This window comes from Monodelphis domestica, chromosome 1 (genome assembly GCF_027887165.1).
Source record: "Monodelphis domestica isolate mMonDom1 chromosome 1, mMonDom1.pri, whole genome shotgun sequence".
In the NCBI taxonomy this organism is placed as follows: domain Eukaryota; kingdom Metazoa; phylum Chordata; class Mammalia; order Didelphimorphia; family Didelphidae; genus Monodelphis; species Monodelphis domestica.
In genome coordinates, this window is record NC_077227.1 from 208,151,552 (window position 1) to 208,172,797 (window position 21,246).

Sequence of the window (21,246 nt, forward strand, 5' to 3'; positions counted from 1 at the left end):
ACCTGGTTGGGGGGTTTTGTGTGTGTGTGTGTTTTGCCTTTTGTCTTTTTTTAATCCCTTAAGTATAAGAAAAATTAATTTCTTGTTGGTCAATATTTTTATATTGCTATGATGTAGTTTTTAGAATCTGTGGTTATTTAAATTAGCCATTTTAAATACAGAATTCCATATTACATAGTGAGTTGCTTTTAAGGCTTTATAAATAGACACATATAATTCATCTTTGTTATCAACCGTGTTGATGTGGTAAAAAATAATATTATGCATTTGGCTTTGGAGTGCATGACAGTTTTGGTAGCAGTTTTACTTTTTAAATCATTAATTGGCTACTGATCAAATTAAATTTACATAGACTTTGAAAATTCAGAAGCACCTTAAGGTGATAATATTAAATGTAAGCCCTAATTAATGGCCTAGGGATGGAGAAAGCCAGCCCAGGTGGCACAGTGCTGAATGACAGGAGAAAGCCTGCCTAGAATTTTAAAAAGCTATAAATATTTACATATAATACATGATCAGAGGTTGGTTTATTGTTCGTTTATTCAGTCACAAGTGGCTACTATTGGTTGAATTAGGTAGACTTTGGTCCAGAAATTGCTGAAGCATCACAGTATGGAGTGATCATAAGATCTGTTTTAGCAACTGCTTCAAGAACTATCTTATTGTAACTCAGAAGGATCTAGTAGAGTAATTCCTAGGTGCATTGGCAACTTTTTTTCATTTGAATTGCTCACTACTGTTACATACATATGGAAATGGGGAAGAGATGAAAGCTGTGTGTGAAGAGAACTATCTGAGATCCTTTGAGATTTAGTTTTAGTTTTAGTTTTTGTTTTTCCTTATCTGGATGTTTGATCTGGCAAAATGAAACTATTTGTATTAATTTACAAATAGATAAGCTAATTATGAAGCAGCTGGTATTGGTTTTGGTTCATGTATTTCTACAAAAGGAATGTTTAGATATGAATATCATAGGAGTGGCTTCATTTTCTCTCTTTGTGATTGACTTAGGTTTGTATTATTAGGTTTGTGGGGAAATAAGGTGTTGATTTGGAAAACTCAAAAGAGTTAAGTTTTCATTGTATCTTGAACTGGATTCCAGAACATCTTAATTTTTGGTCTGTGCTTTTTAGTGGTAAAATAGTGAATGTGGAAAGTAGAGTTTGACTCCTTCCCCCAAGCCCCAATTTCTTTTCTGTATTTCATACATCTGAATTGAAGTCTTTGCTCCCTATTCCATTTTTGCTTTAACATTCTATTCTCCCTTCCCCCAACTTGTTTATAAAGTTCTACTTATTCCATGTGAATATGGATGTTGTATCATATTTCACACATGATTCTGGAAGTGCATATTAGTAAAGACTACCCCCCAAAAAAAGCTCAAAATTCCTCTCCTGTCTCAATGTAACTTAAGGATGTTTGTTTTAATAGACATTCTTAACAGAGATTTTCCTTCTGAATTGTGTGTATAATAAGGGGCTTTTAAATTTGAAAAAATAAATATTCTGTCCTGATGTAGGATCAGTGAGTTGGAGACTTGATTCTTTAAAAACAGAGATGTTGCTAGCCTTTGAATATTAACTATTTTAGTTACTACTTCATGGGTAGAGTTCCCTTTTGGAAATATTTTGAGGATATTCATGGTGACCGTTCTTTACCTTCTCTTGATGTTTATAGTTCTGACACAGTCATTGCTGTCTGCTTTTGAAACATCTAGTTCTTTAGTTCCCAGTTTGGAGAAATCTTTGGGCTAGGGTTCCCCACAATCTTCAGACCAGCAAGCTCCCTTTAAACAGGGAATGATGTCTTTTAAACTTTCAGTGGTGTTGTCTCCATCTGCTGGCAAAGAAGAAATATACACAAGGGTCTGAGATGATCTAGGAGAATTTGGAGAAACAACATTATTAGGTAAGATATAACTTAAATATTTAACAACTATCATACATAATGGCCCACTAGAAATAAGCAACATGAAAGTTTGTTAACGTCTTATATTCAAGGGATATGCTTTTGCATATAAATCAGAAGCTTGTTTAAAATCAAAAACAAAATGGTATTGATACTACTAAATTCCTCATTTGAATTAGATTCTTAAAGCTGTACTAGTATTTTAGTTAATACTATTTGAAATTAGTTTACCTTTATTCTCATTTTAAGTTATTATACTTGAATTCTATAGATTGGCTTGTATTTAACTTTATCCCTATACTTTCGTTCCTTCTCTTCTAAAAAAAAGGTTTTTTTAATTGATATTTTCTATGTTTTTGGGCCTTATTACAATAAGTTTATAAACTTTTAAAACAATAGGAAGTAAATAAAATACACGTCTTCCGCAAAACTTTTGTGCAGAAATGGAGACAAAATTCCTCTGCCATCTCACTGGTGGACTTCATTAGTCTTTTCATAGCTAGTCTTTTGGACTTTTGACCCTTAGTAAAATCTAAAGTGGCTATTACTTAATTTAAAAGTTACCCTGCCCTAAATCCTTTTCTTTTCTGGTAGATGAGTAGGAGTATGTTTCATGTTTGTTTGTTTGTTTGTTTTAAACTAGAATTGGGGTAGTAAGCAGTGTTTAATAGCAAATAACAGCCCAAGTAAGCCTTAAATCGTTTACTTTGAACTGTCCTTAATTCCACTTCCAAAGAACAAGAGATCTATGTGGTCCTTCTCAAATATCAATACTGGTACATGTGCTATAAACAGGACTGTGGGCCAACTCAGTAGTAATTAATCAGATGTGTAGAATTACTAGCATGTAAAGAATAAAAATCATTCATAATTTTCTTTTTATTCAGGGTGTGGAGCACACACCAAGAAAAAAAGGAAATAGGGTTTTGTTTGGGTGGGTCTACATTTCTTTTTTCTTAAATTCAAGATCCCCCTCTCGCCCCAAAAGCAAATACATAATTAGCAGTTGGAGAATATGCCTAATCATAATGTACAAATGCATTCCGTATCTGAAAAACAGAAATGCATGTTCAGTTCCAAAGCCCATATTTATATTTAAATTAGATTGGCACATTGTCAGGAAATCCATCTCATGGTGTTACTTAGTTAAGAGGTCTCCACTGTATTTAGTTTCTGTTCCTGCAGATCCACCAATTCAAGACTCTAGGTCATCTCACTCCCTCTTCCATCCAGAAGATGACTTCTGTCCACAAGCAGGATTGATTGAATATAAAGACAGATTTTTCAATCAGCTTTTGAGCTGAACCACCTCCTCAATGACCTTCCTCTCTCTCTATCAAGAACTGGAGCTCTGTTTTTTGAAGATGTATTACAGCTACTTAGTCCAGTCATATGGCTGATAGAAGACAAAAAGAAGATGCCTCATATGTTCCACCACAGTGCAACCAAAGCTAACTGTGTTGTTGTCCAACTTCTCATTCTATAAAGTGTGACAGGGGCATCAGAGATTTTGGGCTCTGTTCTCCAATGAGACTAGCCAATGGCTTTCTGAAGAACAGTAAAAACCAACAAACTTTGGGTCAGCTGTCCAGAAATCAGATTGTGGTAAGCACACTCAAGGAGAGATAGGATCCAATAGGGAGCTACTTGTTAGAGGAATTTTTTATTCTTGAACTCATCTGTTTTATTAGAAAGTACTGTAGGGGATACAGATGGGGTAAGGGGTGGGTAGGGAACCACACTTAGCAAAGATTCAACTTCTTGTCCTTTAATTGATGGTAGTGATTGTTTGCTTCTTGAACATCTTACAACTTGGAATAATTTTGATGACAGCACAGTAGTTGAGTGACTGGCTATTGTCTCTTCTCTAAAGTCACTCTTGTTAGGGTTGATTTTTTAAAATTTTGTTTTGTTTTAGCTTTAAGAGAATGCACAATAGTTCAAAGACACCATAGATTAGAACTTCAAAAGCATTTTCTGCCCCTGTTGAGTTCTACAATTAACAATTAACTAAACTTTGACCAAATGACATTTTGTTGATGAGTTTTTTTAATTGAAATATAAAAGTCCAAAATTGGGTTTTTGACTTATATTCATTTTTGTAAACAAATATTCAGGTCAAAAATGTTATTTCAGGTCATGAAAAATGGTTTAAGAAAAAAATGAATCATTTTTCATTTTGGTACAAACGCTCTATAGTTAATTATAGATAAGTCTTAGGGAAAATTTTTTCCCTATATTAACTAATAACTTTTGATGTTGATCCTTTGTTTCATCTGTACTTGTCACTGTTTTGTAATTATTTGAATAAATCCATTGCACATCTTTTTAAAGTCAATGTGGAACTCACAATCTATTTCTCAGGGATAAAAGAAAATTTACAAATGTTAGAATTTTTCCCCTTAAAAATTTTTTTTGCAAAAAATTATTAATTTTGAAAGATGTATCTTTTAGATTTAGAGATACTATGGGAAATACCACCCTGTCTGATGCTTTTTTTGCATTTTGCATATTTGGAATATTGATAGCTAACTGTTAAAAGCAGCACAATTTCTTAGTTTCATTAAAGTAAATGTCCCTTTTTTATTCTATTCCAATTTAGATTAATATATGAAACTTTCATTTAAACTTAATATGCACAAAAAATTTTCCATTTACAAATTTGAGTTTTTTTCTGGATTTATATGCCTTATATTCCTTTTCCTGCTATCTTCCCATGCCAACATCTTTCTTGCCTCCCTAGCCAACTCCCATATTACAAAAGGAAGACCATAAAATCCTTGAATTTTCTATAAAAAGATTTGAATCTGGTTTCTATAGACCTGGCATTCAGCCTGCATTTCTGTGCTCTAAGAAATTTTTACCTACTTAAAAAAAAACTTTTTAAGTTGTTAGAGAACCAACTCACTAGGATGGTCTTAGGTTATATTCTTATAGTCAGGACTGTTTACTTCACTTTTGTGGAATCCTTTTACTCATCCCAGCTGTCTACCTGTGAGTTACTTTTAGGTGCCTGAAGTGGCTAATTAATGTCAGTACTTTTTACTTAATTGACTATATAGGGTTAGTTGTGTTACTCCAGTACAGTTTCAGTATCCTACTCACTTTAATGTCAGTCATTGTGTATGTTTTCACCTAGATGAATGTTTGTTCTCTTTTGTTAAAGTCAGTTCACCCTGCTCTCTCCCATCCTGCCCCACTATAATTGCTAGTTTTTATTTCTAAAAAAGGTAGTTGAACCTCATAAAAAACTGTTACGGTTATTTGTTTTGTGCAGTTTATTAGGTAGCATCACCTGGGTTTGATAGCTGTTTGAAATATTTTGCCATGAAAAAATGTTTATTTAAGTGTCTTGACACTTTTTCTGACAGAAATTGCTCCATTTTAGCTAATTTCTTTAGCAGACATTGGTAACCATTCAGCTTAAAATCCAACCATTGTCAGAGAGACTAAGGAATTTGAGTTTCAAGTCAACAGGACAGACCTCAACATACTATAATAATTCATTAAAAAAATTTTTTTTAATGACTACCATCAATTCCATATAACCATGTTTCATCCATCTCAGTTGTCAGCTTTTAACTAACACTCCTTTGTTGATATAAACATAACAAATGACATTGAACCAGAAGTCCTGTCTAACAGGCACAAATTGCTGTGCATCTAAGCAGTTAACTATTTAAAGAAAATATCTTTGGTTTAAAAAAATGTGTATAAATAACCATTTCTTAGTAATGTTAGGTATTAATGAAATATGACACTTTTTCCATGTGTTGGCTTTTATTGGAGATATTATTATATATATTATATGTATTAATATAAAATATTATTAAGGAAGTAGTTTTTGTGGGAATTGGTAGCCTATTGCCACTCAGGCTGGACCTGTAATTAAATTCCAGGCCTGCAATATGACTCCAGCTCCATTTGGGAAAGAATACCAGAGTTTTAAAGGGAAGTAAATTAGAAGTAGCTGCATAAAGAATAAATTGTTGAGTAAAAAAGAGAGTCAGATGAGAAGAAATAGGAGATAATCGGCTAAGGCTCAGGGTAAAAAGCAGGTGAAAAGAAATCAAGTAGTGATTAGTACTTAGGAGCATGAGGCCCTTGGAGAGCATGGACCTGATATATGTAGAATGTAATTCTTTTTCCTTTTGAGATAAGCTTGTAAAAATAAGAGTTTAATAAACGGTTAAAATTTCAAATATCGTCTCACAAACTCGTGTGCCCAAACTCCTTCTTTAACCTGTTCTTTCCAGTGATGACCAGTAACACTCACTCATCGCTTTATCTTTCTGTTATTGTCACCAGGTGATCTGCTTATTTAAACCCCTGCTGTTTCAAGCTCCTATGTAATCATGTACTCTTCTATCTTCTATTCTACCCTTCTTTGTTTAGAAATCTCCTTTGATCTCACTCAGAAACCCAACTTTTCCTTTTCCTTAGCTCTTTCTTTATACAAAATCCTCTCACTTTTCATCTACTTCCAACCAAATCATGTGAGACATCTAACCTGAAGTTGTAAACTCACATCTTATTTTAACAACCCACCTATTTTAATATGAAGCACTCTTTAACAACCTTCCCCACCACCACCAAAACCTACAAACAAAATCTCTTAAGTAAAAAAATTTACTATACATAGATTTTGAAAAATGTGTCAAATTTAAAATTGATCTTTATATTCTAATAGTCAAAGCAAAAGCAATATCTTACAGACATTTACACCTCTTTCCCATTGTAGTTTGCAAAAAATTAGCTTTATTTTTTTTTTTAACTTGAAATCACTAGTGGTGGGTCATACTTTCAGAAAATGTCAACTCCTCAAGAACAGGGACCATTTTCTGTGGTAAAAGCATAAATAATAGAATACCTGCCTATCTTGCCCTTTGGGCAGTGTCATCTTCTGCTTGTTTGTTTTTGACCATATACAAAAGATAGCTTGTCCTCATTTGATAGTATAGGGAGAGCTTTTATATTATAGGGCCTCATTCTGTTACTTTCAAAGAAAATGTAATTGGGATAAAGGTTTTTGTTTAACAGGGATCTATCTAATAAGACTCTTGGTTCATCATGAGATAGTTTTGTTAATAGAGTCTATAAGGGAGTGGGGCAAGAACAAATAATAGTGACCATCGTTCTGTCTGCTATTAAAGCATACTCTGGAGTTATTGGAATAATTTTCATCCTAAGAATTTGATCTTTAATCAACTTTATTTTATTCATCAACTTAATTTAATCATAGATTTAAAAATCTATGAAATACAGAGAAGATTTTTTTTCATAAGAAAAGTACATATGTGGTCTAGTTGCTACAGGAATGAGTAGTCAGTGCCATTGAATCTTTGAAGGGTATGTCTTTCCTTATAAAATGTGAGCTATAAGACTGAAACTGTCAGTTTGGAGAACTGTCCTGGAGGAATGGTACAGTGGTTGGCATATAGTAAACATATAATAAATGCCAGTTGATTAAATTGACTGACTAGAAGGGTGTCTTCCTAAGAACAGTGGTTGAATTTGCTAAAAATCTTATAAAAGACTGTTTGAATCAAACTTTTTATTTCCTACACTTTGGGTAGTACTTTTTTCTTCCTAAAGTAGGTGACTGAAAATCAGGTAATATATTTCTTCACTTTAGTCCATCCTTTTAAAGAAAAGTTGGAACAGGAGATGCCTTAGTTAATGATAATAGTTAATGGCACTATGGCATTATCAGGAAACAAACTTGGTTTGTTGATAGATAATAAAGAATGAGATGTGACATAATTAAGATGAATATATCCTTGGACTAGACATTGGCTCTCTAAACCTAAAGTATAGAAATATACACATGCATATTGTTGAGGTAAAGTACTCTACTTTTTTAAAGTACTAACTCCCTACATTGTGTGGGGGAAAGTAATAAGCTGCACTCTGATTTTTTTTTGACCAGCAGTGGACAAGTATTTGTTTCATAGGATCTTTAGATATGGATTAATGGTGAGGGAAGTAAATGTAGATTAGGATTAAACTTGTCAGCCTTGAAAGCTTTGACCAACTTGCTGTTATGTTTTGGACAGTAGTATGAAAGAAAAATGCCAATAAAAAGCTAATGACTGAGTATTTGGATCCTTGTGTTTAAGTAGATAGATGATTGAAGGGAAGATAAAGAATAGGGAAGGAAATAAACAAAAAAGTTTCAAATGAGGCATCATAATTGATTAGAAAGAAGTAAACCTAGTTCTTTTATGTTAAAAAAAATCTGGACATTATTGGGTCAGAGGAATAATTATATTAATGGAATTTTCCACTCATATAAATGAATTTCAACAATAGCTCACTGTAGTTATAGAACATCTTACTCAACTTTCCACAGTCATAAAAATGGCAGTTTGCCACCAAGCTCTTAACATCACCTTAGCTAAACATTTGATACAGCCCTTACTTTTAGGTTTTTTAGATAAGACATTTTATGTAACTACAAATACAAGATCAGCTTTCTTTAAGAGCTCACCTCAGCTTTGGGGTTCCATTTCATTTGTTCATTTAACAGGTTATTTATTGACCACCTACCCTATCGAATATTTGTAGTAACTGCAGGTTCCAAGGTAATATGAAACTCAAGAAGTTTGTAAATATTGGAATGTCTTTTCCATTGAAAATAAACAGCCATTTTCTTGTGGGAGTGAAGGTCTTTCAGCTGTGAAAGAATTAGGCATTTGCACTGAGACATTCAGAAGGTTATGCTGAAATTCAACATTTGTATTTTTAATTGCTTTTGCATTTATTAATTTTTATTATCTAAGACATTTAGTTGTTGGGTTTTTTATTTATTTTTACTGTGGCCAATAAACTGACTTTTAGGATCTCACCTCTTCACAGATAGGTTACAAAGATTTTCTTTCCTTTTTTTGGCAACACTGTCAAAGAAACTTCTGCATCCTGCTTATGTCACAGAGGTGGCCATAAATGTTCAAAGTCTATATGCCAGTAAAGCTGCAAAAAAAACCCAAAACATCTCTAAGATGTCCAGACTAGTTGAATTTGGTGATAGAATGACCTCTCAGGTAAATCCAAAAAGTACACTGCCAGAATGGTTATAGAAGGATGAGTTTTCTTGATCATGGCAACTTCCAAAAATCATTATAGAAATATTATAATCTCTATTGAGGTAGAAAATATACTGAATTTATAGTGCCTTGAAAAATTATCAGTGAATAAATTTTGGATAAATATGCCCTTCATAAAGCAATGAATGGTAGAAGTAAATATTTTGGGGAGAGGAAAAACTTAAGGTATTTCCATGGCTCTTGAATTGTGTGCCCAAACAATAAAGCCACCTGTAATGTGGGCAAAGAAACAAAGTTGTATAAGGCACCCCAGAGTCTTTCTTAATATTGATAGCAATGGGGTTATAAGTACTTTGATGTATATGATAGACTTGCTTTTCTTGGCTGAAAGTTATCTTAAAATGAATGTAGATGCTATTTCTGAATTATATATTGGAAAAATAACACTATAATTTCTGAAATGTTTTTGGATTATTTAAACCCACTGATCTAGAAATACCCTTTATCATCTCAACTTAGCTGGAGACATAATTAACAAGTAATTGTCAAGAAGAAATACCGAATATTTATTGAGGAAGGTCATTGAGACAGGTCAGCTAGATGTCAACACACAGACTCTCTTATAGTTGGATGGATACTACCTGGCTGGAAGATGGAGCTGATTGGTGGATCAAAATCTCGGGTGGGGGAAACTTAAGTTATTAGTTAAAGTGTTTCATTCAATTATTTTCCCATTGGTATGATTATAGTTGGTATGAGTATAACTATTCAAAGTAAAATGATAACAGTTTATTTTACTTGAGATATATATATATATTTCTTTTTTAAGATTCATTTACTTTCCAACTTGTTATATGAGTTTTTGTTTCTGTTGTGAAATTATCAACTGCTTGAATACACTATCTAGATCTAGAACACGTCAACTCTTATATCTGAACTGTTTTCATTCTTTATGTAATCATCCACTTAAGCCTAACTTTGTCTTACTCTAGGTTTATGTACGATTAAGACCTTTCTTCAGGGAATTCCTGGAACGTATGTCTCAAATTTATGAGGTAAGAATATGTAAATCAATTAAATTTTTGTTTTATTTTATTCAATATAATACCCATATTTAGATCATGTATAATGATTACTTCTTTTCCCCTGAATTTATAGATCATTCTTTTTACTGCTTCTAAGAAGGTGTATGCAGACAAGTTACTGAACATACTAGACCCTAAAAAGCAGCTGGTCAGGTAAACTTGATTAAAAAATAGTGGAAATGTCTGTCACACTGATCTGTGAAATTACCTTTGAAAGTCTGAATCTATTTCATTCTTAATGGCCACTTTAAGTTGGCTGCATATATAGATTTGTATTTGTGGAATGAATGAAAATAATTTATTGAATTCCTCAAAATTTTAAAGCAACTCTGATAATGTAATAACCCCAGACAGACTTTCTTTGTAGGCTACAAAAATGTATATATTTACTGTGACATCTATATATTCCATTTCTTTGGGAAAAGGGAGTTGGGAAGGAAAGAATTTTTTGTTGTGTGCCTGATATTTTCACAACCTATTTTTCTGATATATTGAATGCATGCTATTATCTTTTATATGAGATTAAAATTGATTTGACTTCGGCAAAAAAAGAGAAAATTTAGTCTTTTTGCTTCTTTAGAATGAAATTTATCCTTTAACAAAAAATAGTAACAATAACAATTTACAAGTTTCATCTGGTTTGATTCAGTGATACCAGGACGTTTTCATCAGTCACTGCAGTTTCTGTTACAGACAGGTCACTGTGCTTTGGCTCCTTATTTGTGTCCTCTACCAGTAGTTGCAAAGTAGTCCTGGTTAGGTGGGAGTGTTGGCACAATTTAGAAATAGTTTCAAAGTTAAGTTATATATTACATTCTGTCCTTTGAAATAAGATAGTTAATCTCCAAGATAATATATATTCCCACAAGTGTTATATTTAAAATTTGTTAGTAAGGAAGACCCTCAGGCTCAATAATAGATTGTTCAGCCGTTAAAAGACATTTTTATTATTAACACATTATACCCTTGAGTATTTTTTATTTAACTTCCATACAGGTAACTGCTTTCTAATGTTACCCAAGTTTAGGAATTTTTTTCCAAATAAAAATCTCTGATCTAATTTTTCTGAGGAGACTTTGGAATATTGCTTTTCTGCTTTGGGAATCAACTATAGAAGAATTAGTTTTGCTCATCTTTAAAATGTTGAAGCAGTGTGGTATAGTAGGTAGAACATTGACTCTAAAATGAAAACCCATGTTCAAATCCTGCCTCTAACACTACTCCTATAACCTTGGATAAATCATTTAACCCGCTTGAGTCTCAGTTTTCCTCATCCATGAAATGAGAGGGTGGAACTAGATTGCTTCAAACCCAGATTCTGTGATCTGTGAGCCTATATGTAATTTGGCTTGATTTAGAAACAAATAGATTCCACATTATCTCTTCAACATGAAGTTGTAGGAGCAAAGATGGTTAGTAACATGTCTATTTCGTGTTTATCCTTACAAAAATACATTGACATTTAATATTTTGCTTTCTTTTGAAAATAATACATCTTAGTGTGCAAGGATTGCATATCATATTTTTGGAGCTTAATATTCAACTATTTAATCAACACAATTAACTTTTTTTAAGATATGCATTATTATTCTTTCATTAACTTGGAACTGATTTATGTTAGGTATCTTGTAAAAAAAAAAAACCAGCATTCAATTAGCAGTATAAATTATAATCTCTATTAACACTTCTCTTAAAACATTCAGTGTAGTATATAAAATATTTTATTTACTGCTCTGAAAGACTTTCTAGGAAAATTATTTCATTTTCTATATGTGACCCACAGGCCACAATTAGTAATTGTTGTTGAGAATAACCAATCTGTGTCAGTGACTAGACAATCTCCTAGAGTCCTTTGTAGTCTCTAATCACACACACAACACAAACAGGCATACCTCAGAGATATTGTGGGTTCATTTTAAAGCAAGTCATGAATTTTTAGGTTTCCCAGTGTATATAAAAATCATATTGACACTATAGTCTAGACAATTGCACAATAGTATTGTCTAAAAAATAGCGTGCAAAATTTCATTTTAAAATATTTTATTGCTAAAAAATACTACACATCACCTGAGTTTTCAGGGAGTCAATTTTTTTTTTGCTATTGAAGGGTTTTGCCTCAGTGTTGCTAGGTGCTAATTGATCAGGGTGATGCTTGCTAAAGGTTAAGGTGGCTGTGGCAATTTCATAAAATAAGACAATAATGAAGTTTTCTGTACTGGTTGGCTCTTCCTTTCACTTGACCACTTAGAGGCCACTGAAGTATTATTAATTGGCCTAATTTCAATATTATTGTGGGGAATAGGGAGGCTGATGAGAGGGAAGGAGGCAGGAAATGGCTAGTCAGTGGAACAGTCAGAACACACAATAAATATCAGTTAAGCCCTGCAAGGTTCCTTGTTCCCTAGAACAATTACAATATTAATATCAAAGATCACTGATCACAGATCACCATAACAGATATAATAATGAAAAAGTTTGAAATACTGCAAGAATTGCCAAAATGGAACGTAGACACAATGTATGAACACATGCTGTTGGGATTTCTCAATACAGGATTTCCACAAACCTTCAATGAAGTATGCTTCTATTGGCATAGGGAAAGTTTTAATTAAATGGCCAACAAATTTATCTGGAATAATTCAGAGTAAATTCTTGGCACTCAAATCCACTGCTAAACAAGTTTTTAAGAGCAAAATTTATATAGCCTGTATATAAATAACATTTGCATGCACTATCTTCTGTCTTTTTTGAGGGAATTTGTTGCTCTAAGAAAAATATCACATTTACTTGAATACACTGCTTTTCTCCCGATGTACCTTGTAATACCTATAAATATAGATTTGTAGAAATTAAAACAGATTTAGTATACTTGCCAGAGCCTTATGGTCTTTTTATCTAGCTTCTTTCAAAATAAAATTGTATTTAAACCTTCATGATTTAATTTATATAGTATTAGGTGTTCCTACTATCATCTGCATTTGTATCAGTGTCTGAGAAAAGAGTTTTGTTTGATATTGTATTATAATGTCACACGACTTATTACTTTTAGCATTAATTTCACACATCGTGTTAGAATTTGACCAGCTTTAAAGCTGGTTTTACCAGTGTGTAAATATAATATTACAAATTTAAAGAGTACTAATTATAGCATTTATAGAAAAAATAAATGTGACAGCCCTAGAAGTTCGCTTTTCTTTAGAACTGTTAGAAGTCAAAAGAAGTGTAGTATTTAACAAGTGTGGCTATAGTATACCTTTTGAAGATTGGTCTTTTATATATCCGTATTTATAGTTTTTCTGTTTTTAATCATTTCCCATTTCCTCATCTCTCTCCTCAACAAAGGAATGAAAAATATCTTTAATGGCATGGATTTGAATTTTGTTTTTGCCTTTTGCTTGTCATGCCATCAGAAGTTGAATTTTTCAAAGTAGTGTATATTGTCTGTTTATGTTGGCAAAAATTGCCTGCTAAGCTTTTGATTTGATGAGCAAAAAAATGTACTAATTGTAATGGGAACCTTTGGGGCATGCTCAGGACATCTAATAAGCAAAGAAGTTGGGTTTTACCTTGAGTCTCTGCTGTGATTGATAGTTCCTTCAAAGAGACATTAAAAGTAGAAAATTTCCCTTTACTCAAGTTGTAAATTTAAAAATACAAGTAGGTCCTGGCTCCTGGAAGATTCTGTGATGGGATTAAGACACAAGGAAGCCAAATAGCATCTATGGAGGCATAGAATGGAATATCTTAAGAAATTTAAAAATCAACAGAAATCTCATAGAAATATCTTACTCTATGTTAAAACATTTTGAGCACTATAGGACAAATTCATCATAAGAAAAAAATCAGAATATAAAAATTTTATGTATTTGTAATAATTTGTTAAGCTTGTGGCATTTTCATTAATGTCCAATAATTAGTACCCAGCATATTGGTTTTTTTAAAGTTTCATTTTAATCTAAATTCATCCTTTTGCTCTGTCCCTATTTTTCAAATGATCATCCACACAATCACACTCTAATAAGAGAAATAGGGGAATTGGGCAGGAAAGTTGAAATGATGGAATGTTTTGGCTTCAACGCTTTTTCTTTTAAAAAGGGAAGGGAAACAAAAAAAAAACACTTTTTAAATGCCAACACAGAAACATTCCTTCTTATATTTTCTATTCTGGCATGTACAGGGATAGGGAGTGTGTTCTACTGGTTAGATCAAAGAACTGGGAGCCAGGAGGATCCTGGGTTCCAATGCGGGGCTAACCACTGACTTACTGTGGGACCTTGGGCAAGTCACTTGACCTCCTTGTGCCTCAGTCATCCCAACTGGAAAATTGATTAAAAAGCAGGACCTCGCTGACAACCAGATGCTGCATCTGAGCTGAGCTTTCCTGGGTAAATAAATTACAAAAACAATTTACCAAGTTTTTTTAATCCCTCTTTTTAATTTAAATATTAAACTTTTTGGGGATAAACCTAAATTCTTTAAAGGCATGGTAATATTTGGATATAAAGTTTAAATAACTGCTTAGAATTGTGATGGTAAAAAGATGGCCCACAGGAAAAAGCCCATAATTACATTTGGTTATTTCCTATGATGGGAAAGAAGAATTATGGCTTTAAAATTGTAAAACCCATGCTATGTATGTGCTTTCTTCTATTTTCTCATATATCTGTTTACATTTTTTCTGTCTAGGCACCGACTTTTCCGTGAACATTGTGTGTGTGTGCAAGGAAACTACATAAAAGACTTAAATATCCTTGGAAGAGATCTTTCAAAAACTATCATAATTGACAATTCACCACAAGCCTTTGCCTACCAGGTAGGTCTAGAACTTGCTAGACTGTGATTAGGAAAAATCCAGTTGGAAGGATACTTGAAAAATTGGGAAAGAAGATTTAACTATACTAGAAGACAATTTATGGAAGATAGGCATAAATTTTATGGGTTGAAAATTTTCACTTTCAGATACATTTGAAAGACTAAATTGAGATTGAGATCCTGGAAAATTAGCTTTCAGAAAGATTGAAGTCCTAAGTTGGAAAATGAAAGAATTAAGGAAAATAAACTTTTATGCAACAGCCTACTATCTTTGGCTAACTAGATCACCTTTTACATATGTCTTTGAAAATGATAAGGAGGTTAACTTTGTATTTCAGGATTGTTTATTTGGGGATATTTGCTTTAACTGTCTTAATTTTGTTATTACTTAAAAGCATAGATTTAATAGAGATGAACTATTTAAAATACCTACTTTGAAACTTCCCTCTACATGATACATAAATGCCTGTGACATTTATATATGCCTACATTCAATGTCATTTTGTTATTTGTTATAGTTCTCAAATGTTAATTTGTTGAATTTTATTTTGATTCTTAGGTATAATTTCTTTTACTTATTTTCTCTAGCTCCTAACCTACAATTTTTAACAGTCTATACTCATTTCTCATATAGTTCACAGTACAATAACTTGGAGAACTTTTCTCTGTACCATGAAGATTTAATATTTATTAAATTCCTAATTTTTCTTCATATACCAATGCCTAGAATCATAATTTTCTTAAAGGAAATATATATTGGTAATTGTTTAATGAGTTAATTTTTTATTTGGGGTAGATCTAGGAAGAAGCATTGTACAGTAGAAAATGCACTTGGATTCAAATCACATAACTCGGGACAAGGCACAATCTCCCTAGAACTATTTGCTCACCTGTAACATGAGAGAAGTGGATTTAGAGAGCCTTGAAAGATTTGATTGAACCTCATTTATTTGACACAAAATACACAGGGCAAAAGCTGAACTTAAAAGAAAATTGGGCATAAATATTTAATTAATAGTTTGTGGCATTTAATGATGTAGATATAAAGTCATGTTTTCTCTTCCCTTTTAAAAAGGTTACTGCAAATCTGTGTATGAATAGCTTTTTAAAATCTAGTTTGCTTTGATGTTATCCAAGTGAGGCAATATATGACTATAACATGGTAAAATTGTATTTATCATTTTAGCTTTCTAATGGAATTCCTATAGAGAGCTGGTTCATGGATAAAAATGACAATGAACTCTTAAAATTGATTCCTTTTCTGGAGAAACTTGTAGAACTGGTGAGTATATCCTATCATATACATCCTTTTGTCTAATACTGGAATAGTAATGATGGAACAAACCTTTATAACAAATAATGATTTTAAGCTGCTGCCCAACTTTTTTTTTACAAAACTGACCATTTCTTTATTAGAAAAAATATTATTTTACTGTCTATCTGCATATGATAGCTAGGGGAAGGTCTTAAAAATCCTATTGGTATTTTCAAGGCTTGTGAATGAAAAAATAATTGTACTTATCTTTAAAATAAATTCTAGACTGATTTATCAGGTTATTGTAAAGTTCCTGCTATTCAGTGGTAATTTTAGTTTTGCAAAACTTACCATCATAAATATGAAAAAAAATGTGTCCTGTTAGCATAGAAACCAAATTTTTATTGGTGCTTTATGTAATCCAAGAGTACATTTCTGAACCTGGAGTTTCTTCTACTGACATTTCACAGAATTATTCATTTGAAAACTTAGCTATGAAAAATTTCTCAAGCGTCTTTGGCTTTTATAATTATTGCTGGCTTCTTTTATGAACATTGCAGAGGCAGGGGGTGTGGGGACACCAGTGGTGCACTTACGAGTATTAGAGCACAAATGTATTAGAAGAGGGAAGGCCATTTTCCACTTTCATTTACATATAAAATATAAGTTGTGAAAACCTTACCTGCAAAGCTTTGTTACTTTTAAAATTCTGTGCCTTCTAAATATTCTCTCTTTTTTTTTTTAACAGAATGAGGATGTTCGACCTCACATCAGAGACAGATTTCGCTTGCATGACTTGCTACCCCCAGATTAAACATGAAGATTTTTTTCAAATCACTGAAGGGGGGGGAAATGCAGGACCCTTATGGACTAGAACAAAACATTGCCATTACTGTTGAAATTTTGCATTTTTGTACCCCGTCTTGCTTTTCTTATCTTTGGTGCCCAACAATAATCAAGGGTTACAGAAAGAGACTTTATATATATATACACATATATATATGTATGTATGTATATATATATATATACATATATATCAGATTGAATACATACAGTAGGTAGGCTAGAACAGAAAAGTCTTTAGAACTAGTGCAACTCCAGTGAAATTTTTTTATGTCCAGGACATCTGCAGTTTATAAAGAATTCTGTTTCTGCCACCAGCAGTTTGACCTGTAGAAACACAGGATTTTATGATAATAACAGAGATGAAAATGGACTTTTATTTTCTCTCTGTTTGGTGCTCTAAGTGGGTTTGTAGCCACTTTTCTGTTACTTTAAAATTCTCATTTCAACAGGAATGGCCAGTAAAAGTTGTTTTATTTTTCCTGTTAAGGTTTATAACCTTTTTACATTTTTGACCTGTATTAGAATAGAATTTCATTATGCATTCCTTTTAGTTGAGACGCTTCATAGTTTTCTGGAAATAGCCAAATTTTAGTTTTTTATTATACAATTGAATGGCCGTTTTCCTGCTTTGTCTGCCTGCATACTGTATATTTGTTTAAAAATATTCTCTAGTTTTAGTCCATGTAAGTTTCATTTAGAAATACCTGCATTTATATTTTGTTTCTGTAATATTCTACTGTAGTTGAAATCTTTTCAAAAATCAAGAGACTGGTAGATAAGAATATATGAATGACTAATATTCAAAAGATTTAAACCATTGTGATGGCATGTATTTCAGATGACAATATCTTGCAGTGGCACATAACGTGGCTGGAAAAGTCATACCTCAGACTATGCTGTGCACACAAATCTTTAAGGAGAATGTGTTTGGTCAACTGTTGGGCTTGATGCAATTCGGTTACTGCTGCCTTTGGTTTTCTCCAGGAAGGAAGTATTCTGCACAGTGGCTCAGTATTTTCAGTTGTTTTGCATGGGCTGGTAGTACCTCTGTTATGCTATTGGTAACAATCAGTTCAAAGCCTGTGTAACAGTCCCGGTACTTCCTAGGAGCTCTGTGCACTCCTGTGGCGCAGAGCACCCTCATGCTGCCAATGCTGTGCATATGCTGTCATAGTGGTTTTCTATGTTATATGGAAAGAGTCTTCAGGCCTTCTTGGTTCTCTAATGCAGCTACCATAAGAGGTTGATATTTTTATAATGGTGTGTAATCTCCTTTTCAGGAGGCTTTTTATGGAAGGTAGAATTTGTAAAAGTTAGTATGCTTGGCCTCTCGACTGCATTAACATGCCATGGGCTCAGACTGTTTTTGTGTAAAGGATGTCAAAGAACGGCACTTTTTCTAAAGAGAAGTTTGATATTTTGTATGCTTGTTAAGAAAGTACAGTATTGGAAATTAAAGGTGGACAACTGATAATTGAGAAGTATGTCAATTAATTTTTTATGTATATTACCTGTTTACTTGTACAACTTTATTGTACAAATTACATGCAGCTTCATTTTCAAATGAGTCCTTAAAATAAGGAAATCTTTTTAGGAAAACATTTAATTTTTGTATTTTTGATTTTAAAGGCATGAGTTATGTCAATTTTCAGTGTATTAATGAAGATTTTAACTTTTCATCAGGTTGAGTGTTTTCTTACTATATTATCTGTTGTGTATGTAGTTAGCACATTGTGTCACTGAACTGTTTAAAAATTTAGCATGTAGAACAAGCCTGTTTTGTGGAAAATCTTTATTCATTAAAAAAATCATGGCAGATTTTCTGCAAAAAAAGCGAAAGCATTTGCAATTCAGAATACTGATTTTTTTTTTGTATTTAAAGAAAGGTATTTTGCTTGCAGGAAAAGAAACTACAGATTCATTTTAATGAGAATCTTTGAAATGTATTTATCTTTAGGGCATCTGGGCATCTTTACCGCTGTTTGTCTTCTGTCTTTATTGAAATAAAATGTACATAACATTACCTTTATATATGCTCTTGCTCAAGATTGTGAACCTGGTAATATTATTCCCCGCTCTCCTCCTTTTTATGTTTAGGCAGCACAATCAAAGAAAGCCCTACCTGAAAAGCCCCCCAAATTGACAAGCATGCAAATTGCAGTTGCAGAAAATTTTTATAATTTTTAAATGAAGAATTTGTCAAAGAGTTTCCCAATTACAAAAGGGAAACAAAAATTTACACCTTGTGCACTTTGAGCCCTTAAAATAGGAGTTTTAAATTAGCCATCTGCTATTCATGGTAAAACTTAACTATGTGGTACAGTACTACGGTAGGAAAGTACTTTCAAAGCCAATGAATCAAGCACAGTGAGTTGCCATGAATAAATGACTCAAGGAAAATTTGGAAGGGCCTTTGGAAAATTCTGTGGCCTGTTTTAACAAATTTTCCCCTTCGATTTTTGCTTCATGGCATTTTCAGAAAGCAATAACTAGTTGATTTTTAGTAAAGCCAAAGCAGACATTTTACAGATTTAGATGTGTTTAATACTTGATCACACAGAATACCTGAGATTTTATATCCTGAGCTTAGTAAATTCAGGAACAGATATTTCAATGATGCTTAGCAATGTAATAATCACATACTGGTTTAAAATATGTATTAACAAACTTTTCCATTTTTTGTACATTTGGTACATTCTTTTAAAATTTTGTAACATTGTTAGAAAATGCTTTTTCTTCAATCTTGCATTTCTAATTTCTGTCCATGTAATTTGCATAAACACTCACTTTAATATGACATTTTCTTTATGGATCTTTATGGATCTTTGGTTGGAATTGTTGACAGATATCAACCATCAGATGTTATTCTATTTTCTAGAGTGTTTTATTTACTTGTTGACTTGATAAATGTTTCCTAAATTTGAATGAGAACATATATCATTGTAGTGCCAACTTTCACAGGAAGACTAATGTGTAATTGTCTGATTGCATATGTATTACCTTTATGTTTTTTCTGTTTCTGATTTGATGATGTGTTTTATTCTTAAACCTTACAATAGTTCCTATGGAATGGTGAAAGCCATTATGTTTAAAATCTTCAGATTTTTTTTCCAGATTGACTTTTATGTATTCATCTTGGCTACTGAAGTTCAGTTTCAATGATTTTTATATTCAAGCTATCAGAAAGATACCAATCAGTGACCTAAGATTTGTTGGAATAATGAAATATCTTCCAATAAGCAGAGATTCTTAACAAGGACCAGATCTCATCTAAGTAGATTCACATCGAATATAAAGAACAACAGGAAGAACCCTTCTTCTAAATCTTTTGACATTTTGTGGAGAACTACATACATGTGGAGCTACACGGGCTGTCCATCAGTTATTCCTTGTTCTTGGTACTTGATTACTTCACTTCCTATTTTGTTCATATATCTCTGAAGACATACTTCACACCGCTCTTCCTGTGCAGTTCTCCAGTGGTAATATATTGCATTCTGCTGCTACTACTACTACTACACCATGCACTTCTCCATTGGTCTCTGGTATTCCATGATTTGCATCACCAGAAGATGTCATAAAGCTTCCTTTCCCAGATTGACCTTTGCTTTAAGGAAAAGCTTTAGGTCATTACATTTTGTTTCACAGTTTCCCAGCTCATTCTCTTATTCAGTTCTTGGCTTAGCTTGTTGACCAACTGCAACTTAAAAACCAACATCTGTAAGAGATGTGGAGGTACAACTGCCAGGAAGAACTCAATTGCATCCAAATTTAATCAGTGTTTAGTACTCAGTGACTGATACAAATAGGGGAAGATGACAAAAAGTATGTGGGAAGACATTCTAGTGGAATATTTTTAAAAATGTGTTCTTAAATGTCATTAATTTTCATAATCATTGTGATTTGAAAACGAATAGAAATCTGTTTAAAATAAGATGTGATCTTAACAACAAAAGTCAAGTGCATAAATTTATCTGCTACTTTATTTCATGCAAGAGATTGAAACTTAAGAGTGTATTTTTATAAATTGTGACTATTCTCCATCGGAATCCAACCCAGCGCCTCATTTTCTGGGATGGGGGGAGGTAATCCCAGGTTCTTAATATCTATGCCAGTTGGGAGCTCAAACATAAATTTGGAAGGCTTTGATAATTTTACACTTAGTAATAGAGGACTAACCTTAGTGTATGAATCTTTCTAAGGGAATAAAATTTTGTTGCATTTTACACATAAAATGTTAAAAGATTGCCGTCTACATTGGTGGAGATAATATTCTTGGCAGCAGTTAAATCAC

At 32.6% G+C, this 21,246-nt stretch overlaps 1 protein-coding gene and 1 long non-coding RNA gene across 8 annotated transcripts in view; one reads left to right on the top strand and one right to left on the bottom strand.

The window, feature by feature from the left end:
* The window catches only part of CTDSPL2 (CTD small phosphatase like 2), a 107,951-nt gene extending 88,970 nt beyond the window's left edge, over positions 1-18,981 (top strand). For all 7 annotated transcript variants that reach the window (XM_016431120.2, XM_007472462.3, XM_007472461.3 and 4 more), the window contains 5 exons: positions 9,947-10,009; positions 10,113-10,192; positions 14,726-14,852; positions 16,038-16,133; positions 16,855-18,981. In XM_016431120.2, coding sequence (XP_016286606.1) covers positions 9,947-10,009; positions 10,113-10,192; positions 14,726-14,852; positions 16,038-16,133; positions 16,855-16,920 — 432 coding nt within the window. In that variant the 3' untranslated portion in view covers positions 16,921-18,981. The remainder of the gene's footprint in view (positions 1-9,946; positions 10,010-10,112; positions 10,193-14,725; positions 14,853-16,037; positions 16,134-16,854) is intronic.
* On the bottom strand, positions 1,570-20,508 carry LOC103104145 (uncharacterized). Its single transcript, XR_457152.3, has 2 exons — positions 20,307-20,508; positions 1,570-1,839 (listed from the first exon to the last, which is right to left on the bottom strand). It is a non-coding gene; the product is annotated as an uncharacterized LOC103104145 (long non-coding RNA).
* Between the last annotated feature and the right edge of the window lie 738 nt (positions 20,509-21,246).